General features: G+C 30.5%; 1 protein-coding gene across 1 annotated transcript; it reads right to left on the bottom strand.

Annotated features, from left to right (window-relative positions):
• Window positions 1-3,053: 3,053 nt before the first annotated feature.
• LOC136081460 (tigger transposable element-derived protein 4-like) lies at window positions 3,054-7,678 on the bottom strand. Its single transcript, XM_065798774.1, has 3 exons — window positions 7,606-7,678; window positions 3,905-4,181; window positions 3,054-3,630 (listed from the first exon to the last, which is right to left on the bottom strand). Exons 1-3 carry the CDS (start codon window positions 7,676-7,678, stop codon window positions 3,054-3,056), a joined length of 927 nt encoding a protein of 308 aa, XP_065654846.1.
• Window positions 7,679-11,084: the final 3,406 nt, after the last annotated feature.

Here is an 11,084-nt window from a genome sequence, read left to right as displayed (position 1 = left end):
ACTTTGTTAGACCCTCGTCGCAACCTTAGTAAAGTGTATGGTGTCCGAGGTTAAAGACAAATCATTACTGTAAGTTTAAATCCAGCAACACTAGCAAACCCATCAGGTTAAACTTTTTTAATTTGTTTTCCAACTTTGTCACCTTCAATGATAGTAGTGCCTGGATCAGTTTGTTTGCTTTACGATGTTGTTTTCACTAGAGGTACAGACCATACAGCAAGACATGTAGCAAATTTAGGTCAAAGCATTATTAATAAACTTACAATAAGAATGCAAGATCAGAAAATTCAAAGTACTTTTGACTACGGTATTTATCGGAGTCAAGAGATTTGTTTTTACCCTCATCAGTACGAGCTATTCCAGACAGATTAAATTCTAGACAGGAAATTAACTCTTTTCAGGTCTAGTTCAAGCACTGGTTCAATAAGTGGAGCTAATACTACAATTTCAGTAGTGTTTGGACAAGGTCCAGCTCCTACTGATTCTATGCATTGCACAGCTTTTGATTTTGAATTATTTAATAGCAAAGGGCCGTTTCATCCTTCATTATTTTCAGATCAGCTTGTATATAAAATAGTTTTCTCTGACTGAAGTAAGGTTATTATTTCAACTGATACTTCAGCTACTACAAACTATGCGTTAAATAATTTAGCTCTGCAATATGAAGTTGTTGAAAATGAGCAACTCGCAAAAGAAATTGCTTACGGTAGTGTTTCACGTTTTGGTCTTTCATTCGAGCGAGTTATTCTTCATCGACGTGTGTAAGAAAATTCAACTTAAACTTCATAGCTTTTCAATGTAAATATTGCCTGCAACTTGTTGAAATATGTTTTAATTAATGCTCCCCAATCTACCTCTTTCACAAGACAACCAGAAAAATTAAACTCAATAAACCTTACCAGAATTGATGTTTTAATTAATGGGCAGCCTAATAGACTATATTCAAACGGAATGCAACTTTATCATTTTGTAAAAGAATCTAATAGACACCTTAGTGGATCAGCATGCAACATTAGTACAGAAACCAATATGTTAAATAGTGGTGATGGTTTTCAAACTGAAATACCTAATGGTTTATTTTGAGTACCCAACAATATTTGGCACCTGATTTCAGAAGCTGTTCCAATCAACATTTAAGCAAATCAGGGCTAAAGCTTAATAATACAGGTAATAGCATCCAAATACTTGTTACTCGAACATCTGGTACTGGACAAGTAGATATTGTTGCGCTCCTTGTTATGGATCCAGTTGCTGAATTTGATGGAGGTCGTTTCAAGTTTCTCTCAAGATTATATTAAATAACAAATACAATCTATACGATGCTTATATATTATTCAATAGCCTCCCCTCCATGGAATTGCCGTTTAATAGTACTAAACCATGGAGGGGAAATGTTTTTTGAGGGGGGTTACAAATTGATTGCCAATAAGCGGTGTAAAGTAATCAAGTAGTTACGTCACTACTTATAATTTTTCACAGGGTGTCAAAAAATTTCCAGAGATTAAAATCGTAGAGTGGTGCAAAAAAACTTTTCCGCAAGTGATACGAAAAAAAGATTTCCGAGAGTGATACCAAAAAATATTTCTCAGAGTGGTACTAAAACATTTTTACAAAAGTGGGTGCTAAAAAGTTTTCCGACAGGTTTTCAGAGATGGTGTCAGAGAGAGTGAAAAATGGTGCTTTCGGGTAGTGTCAAAATCACGTTTTACATCTACTATTCATGATTACACCATTTAATCAGTCAACTACACTAGAGAAAATATATTTCAATAAAGTTCATCTTCAGGTAAATAGTGATGTGAAACAATCCGAGGTCACAAGAGTGGTGGAGCATTTTAGTGCTTTTAACATATGCTCATTCGAACAATATATTGTAAAGTATATTTTATGTGCAATTTACTGGAAAACCTTTACTATTGCTTAGAAATTCCATTAGATTAGAATTTCCAGATGGGAAATTCCAGATGACATAAACTTCGAGGACAATGGTGAAGATAATGTACACTATGTTCAGGCAGAATTAGCACAAGTCAATCAATTCAACTAAGCATTGTACAAGAAACACTAATTAAACTTTGTTTTTAGATTGAAGACGATAAAATATAGTTGAATATTACATCGGCAAATGTTACAAGAATTTTTGTGATGTTTTATGTATGACTTGTTTGGGCATTATGTAAACTCCAAACTTAAGTATGTTCATGGTTATGTCAAATTTGTATACAATTTGTATCCTAATTTTTATTATAATATTTTTTACTAAATAAATACAGTACAATCTCTCTAATTCGAATTTAACAGGGAAAAAAAAAGTTCGAATTAGAGAGATTTTTGAATTATAGAAAGTTGACTTTTTTTCAAATATTCTGGTCAAAGTAACAAATAGAAATGAAACAAACAATCAAATAGTGGTTCTTAGGCTTAAATGCAATATAGTATGTGATTTAAACTTTTACATTTTCAAAAAAAAGTCAGTAATTTTCTTTTTGAGGCTTTTAAATCCATTTCAATGACACGATTTATGTCTTTAAGAGCCTTCGTCAAATCATCTCCAAAGTTAGAATAAAGACTGTAATTCTCGAGTACAGTAACAGCATGCATCGCTTCGTTTAGACTTCGTTTTGTAGCATTGTCAGAAACACCAACGCACTCATCATCGGATTCCTCTTCAGTTTCAATAGCATCATGCTCAGATACTTCTGCAATGATGTCCTCATCTAATGATTTGTTGGCAATGCAAATATCGAAATCTATGTCTACTAACTCGTCGGCCGTGAGGTTAATATCTGCATCGAATTTTGTTTTAAACAATTCGAGATCATTCCTTAAGTTTTCCATTACAGTCTTGTCTTCATCTAAGTCACAGAATAGGTCGTTATTATCACTTACATGCTTTTCCGCTGCTTCTAATGATATTCTTGATTTTTTAAAACAATTTACGAAGATTTCATCTGGAATGGAATTCCATGCTTTTGTTAGCATAAACATAGCATAGAAAATTTAGGCATCTTGTTCTCTTTTTCTAAGGCAGCAATTTTCTTTTTTACTGCAATTTAGCGATACTTGGCTTTAAGAGATCGGATAATTCCTTGGTCCATAGGTTGGGAGATCGAAGTTGTATTTGGTGGAAGAAAGATAAGCTCCACCCTATCAAGTTTCTGTACGTTAGGATGGGCAAAAGAATTATCTACAGTTAAAGCAATTTTCCTTTTCTGAAAACTAAACTTTAGGTCAATGTCTTGAACCCACTTGTCAAATAACTTTGCCAACATCCAACTTTTTGGTTGGTCCCGAAAGCGACAAGGAATATTTTTCACATCTTTAAAACATCTAGGAGACTTCAATTTTCCAACTACAAACAATGAAAGTCTTTCTCCTTTTACATTACCTGCGGCCATCCCAGTCAGGTGAACTTGACTATGCTTGCCTCCTATGCACTTTTCATTTTTTAAATGTAAACTTTTGTCAGGCAAACATTGGTAGAAAAGATCGAATTCATCGGCATTAAAAATTTTTTCAAGTGGGTATCGAGAGAGAATTGTAGGAAGTGTGGTTTCAAGCCATGGAGTGATCATCTGATCGTTAACAGAATTTGCCTTTCCAGAAATAGTTTTGAAAGATATACCATATCTACAAAAAAAATTATAGTTGCTTTGACGTAACTTATACGTGCAATACGTACTTTTGAATTTAACTTCGAGGTCTTTGCAAGTTTCCAGAATGTCTAATTCTGGAAAATATTTACTTTTTTTTTTAAAGCAATTAAAGAAAAAGCTGTAGAATAATCATATACTGCAAAGTCATTAATCATAAAAATTGGTGAGAATAAAATAAGAAATTAATTTACTTTTTCTTAAATCTGTCTAGCCATCCATCCGAAGCTTAGAAATTTTCGAAGCTTAACTCTTTCGCAAAATATAAAGCTTTTTCTTTTACCAGCAAACCACTGATTGGGACATTATCATCTCTCATTCGTTTGAACCATTTAAGTTCAGCTTTGTTGACTTGATAATACGTATCAACTTTAACCCGTTGAGCCAAGTTTCCTTGACGAAAAGCGTCAAAGATTTTATCTTTATTCTTTTTCCAGGTTAAAAGAGTGTTTGGTGGAATATCAAAGATTTTTGAAACCTCTTTATTTATTTTTCCTTCTCCAATTCCAGTAGAGCTTCGTATTTCAGCTTTAAATTGTTTTCTTTATGCAGTCTTTTTGATGCCATGATTTTTTTTAAACAGAAGGAAATAATTCACGCTAAATGTTTAACAAAAAAATCAAAACATTCGAAACTTGAAAAAAGAGTTTAATGGTTAACGAACTTTTTATACGACAAAAATTTAAAAAGTTCGATTTACGAGAGAATCTTACTGACAGGTCTGAAAAATCCATTCGAATTGTAGAGGTTTTCGAATTATAAAGAATCGAATTATAGAAAGTTAAACAAAAAAGTTTCTTAAGCGCATTTCACGGTGACTTTACATTTAGTCGAGTTATAGAGGTTTTCGAATTAAGGAGATTCGAATTAGAGATACTGGACTTTATATAATAAAATACATTTAGTTTTTATAGCAGAGTTTTATAAAAATACTATTGCCATTTTATTAGGCTGTAAAAACTGATAAACTGTAATGATCCCTAAATTAAATTTGTTAGAAATTATATGAATTCAATATTAGAAAAGTTTGTTTTATAAACTTACGAAAAAATTTGCGAATAACCGATTTGGAGAATGGAATTATTACTCTGGAAAGAAATATTCGCCTAACGGAATAAATTTGCCAATGTAAAATTTACTTTGGGCCAATGTAAGTTTGCTCTCTGGGAAGAGGCTTGTCATGAGTGTAAGTTGATCCTTGAAATTAATAAGAGGTACAACATGTTTCTGTTAAAGAGACTTGGAATTATTTTTTTTAGTAGTATACCACGCAATGTTCGCATAGTTTAGGGGACAATATATGTTTTAAATCAATATATGACAAGCAGAGGCAATTTTACGAATAAAATGAGGGGGAAGGTGATTTCTTTATAAGAACCAACTGGCTCCTTAAAAAAAAATGTCCTTAAAACTAAAATTTATCCAATGGGAACCCACCCCCAATCTTTGTAAAATCGCAAGTTATGTGACAAATCAAAAAGCAATCCAGCCTCGGGCGTCGAGTGTTGACGGCATACAACTCTACAATAAAAACATATTACTTTCAAAAACATTAGTTAGCCACTGAGCTATTTTATAAGGTGCAGTTACCGATCTTAGTTCCTTTTAGTTTTAAATAACCTCTTTAAAAGCCGATTTTACACGGCAAAAAAACTTATTATAACTAATAATATTATTACTTTGAAACCATATTTGAATACTATAACATTTTTCATTTCGTTGATTATTTTAAGGTGTAGCCTTAGCCATAACGGCTATACCGTAAATCTGCGCCTGCATTACATAAGTGGTTTTAAAAATCATCATCTGTTCTTCAAAGTATTTGGTCCAGAACAATAAACTTATAGTTATAATTTAATATTAAGTAAAGGCTGTTGATATGAATACTTTATTTCGCTTTGGTATCAAATCCAAGAGTATAACCAAATAAATTAGCCACTATCCCAGAAATAAACAAATTATTAAACTTATTTACTGTTTTTCATAAAATCGTCTAAAAAAAGAAAGTGAAAGTAATTATAAGATCATAAATAAAGCAGCCATTGACAGAAATGTATAAAAAGTTCACATCTCTATATATTATTGTTGAACTTAATGGTGTTAGTAGTAGTGTTAGTGCTCATTCGAGCGTGTTTGACATGGAACCCTTGGCAGACATTGCAACCGAGGAGTGATGAGAAAGCGTCGCAGCACTTTGTTTTATAAGAAAACGTGATCGAACTTGTATGTAAATATCTAACGTACGTAAATTTCAAATTAAGTAATGTTAAAACATACTGAAACATTTATCAAATTTTAAAGTTTGATTTTTACTTGAAAATTGCATTGCGTCAAACTCTCCTTAATTTTTTCGTAACATTTATATTCGTTAAAATTTCCTGAAACTTTTTTTTTTTGTCATATAAATTTATTAGTCATAAACCATTATATAAATAAAAATAGCAGGGGCAAGAAGGAGACATAATTGGTCTTATCACCAAGCCCCTTAGTCAATACCGTAAATATAAGACAACAAAAATTAAAAAACGTAACACTATATAGTATAAAACATTTTTCAAAAGACTTATTAAAATAAAAATCATTGGTTCTAAAGCTCTACATTAACTTTTTGTTTTTGTATTGGTTAAGAAAAATTTAAAAAAAGAAAGAAAAAAAAATTAGTACAAAGAAACTATATTACTAAAAAGCTTGTAAGTTAATACGCATAATCCTGAAGCTTTCGTTGTACACCAGCATATACCTTAAAATATGTGAATAATTATTATAAACCATAAATTTTTATATATATTGAAAAAAAAAAAGAAAATGAAGAATTTAAGCAATAACAAGTGGCACAATCCTTTTCTAAGATCGTCAAGTCCATAATGACAAACCTCTAATTGTTGGGAAAGTTTAACAGTAGCAATCATTAAAACTTCAGAAAAAGCCGAGCAACGTCGTTCATCAGTAGTTTTTGCTTCAATTTGTTCTTAAACACTTTAAGCGTAGAAATTGTTTTAAGTTTATTAGTTAATATTTTATTCCATAATTTCGGCCCTCTAGTAGAAATTGAAAATTTTTATCAAGAATTTTTATCATTTTTATCAAGAAGCACGCTGAGAAATTTTAAAGTGGTTTCTCTTTTATGTCATGGTTGCCAATACAAAGTTTTGGCAGTTTCAAAGAAATTTAATCTCGGTCATGAAAACGATGGAAAAAAGTATATTTTGTTTTGGTTACATTTAGAGATAATTTGGTCGCCATTTCATTAAGATTTAATAGCTCTTTGTTTATTGACTTAAACAAAGTGTTTGTATCATTATGTGCATAAAATAGATTTGTGTCATCTGGAAATAAAATTGTATCTAGTTCAGTACAAGCTTTGCTTAAATCATTAATAAAAATGAGAAGTAGGAGTGGTCCTTATATAGATCCCTTAGGAGCCCCACATGTTCATATTGGTTGTTTCACCTTTATTATAAGAAATGTATTGTTTTCTTTTTGACAAACAGCTTTCAAACCACGCAATATTTATATGTTTAATACCATAGTTTTTTAATTTTGTTAATAAAATGTAATGATCGACAGTGTCAAAAGCCTTACTGAGATCAATAAATACACCTTATGATATTTATTTTTATCAAATGATTTAAAGATATCATGAACAAGATGAACAAAAGCCTGATCAGTAGAGTGGCTCTTTTTAAACCCAAATTGCTTACTGTTGAGAATATTGTTTACATCTAAAAAGTAATACAATCCTTTATAAATAATGTGTTCCAATAACTTTGAAAAGTATGATAGTACGGAAATAGGCCTGTAAATGGAGACACTAGTCTCATCTCCTGATTTTAGTATAGGTATTACCCTTGCAACTTTAAGTTTATCGGAAAGATTCCTTGGTTTAAAGAGAGCGTAAAAATATGCAAAAGTGGAATTTTTAAATAAGGCATCGATTCAATTACTACATTACTGCTTGCATCTTCAACTCCATTACCTTTATTTGGTTTAAGTAAGTACATGGCATCAAGCATTTCTGATAGCATATTATTGTCCATTGGATTATTATAAGAGTTTCGGTATGATTTGAAGCAAGTTTTACTTTTATTTATTTTTGATGCTAAACTTGGACCTGTGCTAACAAATGCATGGTTAAACAAATTAGCAATTATTGCGTCGTTAATAATTTTACAGTCATTTACAATTAGTTTTTTTTTGATAAACGACTAATATTCATATCTTTTTAACCTATAACCTATTTTATTATGTTGCAAGTTTTTTGTATTTATTTTTGTATTTTAGTAATTGGCTACCAAGCTACCACGACCGTTTCACAAAAAATGAAAAATTAAATCAAGCCAATATACATAGTTTTATTTATCAGTATAAAGCTCTACTTCTCTTTCAGAAAATATATAGTTCGTTATTGTATGCCGCTATCATAAAAAACTATATTGGCTGAAACAGAAGGTAAAAATAGGCGTTTTTGCGATAATTTAAATCATTTTTAAATGCCAAAGTTCAATTGAACCTATAAAAAAATTTGAAAACTGTCTTGCTCATTACAATCAGGTTTTTAGCTGAACTAATCATTGCTACTAATGATAAAAACATACTTATTGCCAGACGAATTTAAAAAACCATTTATTTTAATCAAATGTTATTACCACTATTGTAACGCTATGACATGTCACCCTGTGACAATTAGAGTACCAATAGTTTTATTTCTAAGACAACCAGTGAAACTTAGAATTTTAAAATTCGAGCGCAATGAGAAGTACATCTAAAAAAATATTACCATTTTTATAAAAATAATTATCTCAAGTTATTTTTAGAATCTTTTTGTGTCACGCCGTGACAATTTTTTAACAAAATTTAAAACAATATTCAAAACCGCTAAACTGAAACCACAATTGAGTTTTTATCAAATTCAATTGGCAATATTTTTGTGTCGCAAGCTTTTCTTTAACGTTTTCTACAAAGATTACAAAATGTAGGTGTGTTTTGCATAGACAACATTTGGAGGATGAATGCTCAGTGAGTCTTAGAATGTAATACGTCCATCTCCATAACTACTGTGTTGCTTTTTTTTAATCTTTCAAGGATTTAACATGTCTCTTACTCATGCTGAACGTCAAAAGAAATATCGTGAAAAGCAGTTAGAAAAATTTGGCGAAAAAGTATTTAAAGAAAAAGAATCAAAAAGGAGAAAAGAAAGACGACTTGCTCAATTAGAGGCTCAACGAGAAAAAGAGAGGCAACAAAAAAGAAAAAGCAGACAAAAAATAGCAGAATGAAAATCTGTAGCTGTTACATCACCCTCTTACAAGTCTGCAAGCACTCTTGGAAAAGCTGTTAAGAGAGCCAAATCAGCACTACCAAAATCAACCAGAAAGACGGCTAAGTTGTACAAAAACTTTAAAAAAAAAATGAATGAAACCCCTAGTCCAGAAAAAATTTTGAGTGAAAATGCGTTAGATGCTTTAACTGTAAAATTGGTAAAAACTGCTAAAAATGAATTCTTGATTTTTACCAGCGTGATAATATTTCCCGTCAAGCACCTGGTAAAAGAGACATCATTGTCGTGAGATTAAAGAACAAGATAAAAACTATGCAAAAACTTCATTTGTATGTGAATGTTAATAAAGCTTATGCTGTTTTTAAAAGTGATTATCCTGAAGAATCAGTTGGAAAATCAAAGTTTGCTAGTTTACGCGCACTACATGTGCTTTTGTCTAGTTCAATGTCAAGAAACGTTTGTTGTTGTCAATGACATCAAAATATAATCCTTATCCTTGAACTTTTTATTGTATTCACATGAATTTTCTCTAAGCATTGTATGTGATAGTGAAAAGACATTTTTATAATAATAATATGTGTACAACATGCAAAGATGCTGCAAAGTTTCATAATCTATATATTTTGAATAAAAATGATAAGAATAAATGGATTACATGCTACCATAAAAAATATATTAAAAAGATTGAAAAAAAGGGAAGAGTTGATGATCTTTACAGCCCCTTTTCAAAATCTTTACCTTCATTTCTTCGGCAATCAAAGACATATTGATCATAAAATCTAACTTCAAAGCAATCCAAACACAGCCGTCCTTCAAGTAGATTTTGCTGAAAATTTTTCAACTTTGTGGCAAGATGAAGTGCAGTCAGCACATTGGTACAAGAAGCAAGTTACTGTGTTTACTACTGTTTTTTGGTACCAAAATTAATGCTCGTCATCTGTCATAGTTTCAGATGATTTAAGCTTCAATTCAAGTATATGATAAAATTTATCATAAACTACTTTAAAAAATTTTATTTTAAAAACAGATTTACAGTTTGTTGTCGACAAAAGGCTAATAAATGTCACAAGAGAAGCGTCCTTAATTACTCGTTTATTAGTTTTTACTTTTTTTAGAAGGTTGATTTAACGATTTGTGCTGTTATAAAAACCGGAAAATGATCAGATATGTCTGCAACAAATATTTCAGTTTTAATTTTTATGTTTTTGAAATTATTAATTATAATTTGATCAATTAAAGTAGCAGTAATTTTTTGGCAGTAATTCGAGTAAGCTTATTTATAGTTGGAATAAATGCATTTTGAAACACAATATTGAAAAAAGTTCTGACGCCTTTGTTTTTGTTGTATTCAAGTAAATTTAAATTCAGATTGCCTACGAAGTAACCGCATTTGCCACATAATTCTTCACTTATAATTAGGCTTTTAATTTGTTTGTTTAATGCTTTTTTATTACTAGAAGGTCTGTTTATGACGCGTACAACTGCGTTCTTGCAAATTTTGTTTACAACTTCAATTCGTAACAATTCAAAATCATGCGTAACAGCAAAATAACTTTTGCGTAGTTTGAAATCTAAGAAGTTGTGGATAAAAATGCACAATCCTCCACCTATTTTATCAGAGTCTCTAATATGATGAAAAACTTTATAATTATTAAGTTGAAAATTAGAATTGATTTCAATTTCCCTCTCGCGGCACCATGTTTCGGCTAGACATAATATGAAAGTTAATTTTGACACTAAATAAAAATTGTTTACAATTCTCAAAATTTTTTAGGAGGTTCCTTATATTAAGGTGTAGAATAGATAATGCAGTTAAAATTTATGTTTATAATTATTTATGTTTATTGTTACGTTAAACAATTGTAGTGTGTCTAACTTCAAATATTTTTCAAGTTAATTGTAATTAACTTATTCCCATACTGAATTAATTTAAGTACCTTTATCTTTACTATCAATAAACTTGGTTATGTGCAACATTTTATGTGATCTTTTTAAAGGAACTTTATTTTCTCCAGTTAGTCTGATATTGCCGCATTTCGTAACAAAGGATACATAATATGGACCTGTAAACCTAGGCTTAAAAGCAGCACCTTTTCTTCTTTTACCTCGTATATCCATATGTAAAACTTTATAATAATGCTTTCTTCATCTAC

The sequence above is a fragment of the Hydra vulgaris genome, chromosome 06 (genome assembly GCF_038396675.1).
Source record: "Hydra vulgaris chromosome 06, alternate assembly HydraT2T_AEP".
NCBI classification, from domain to species: domain Eukaryota; kingdom Metazoa; phylum Cnidaria; class Hydrozoa; order Anthoathecata; family Hydridae; genus Hydra; species Hydra vulgaris.
Note: the sequence above shows the minus strand (reverse complement) of the source record. Positions and strands in the feature narration are given on the sequence as shown.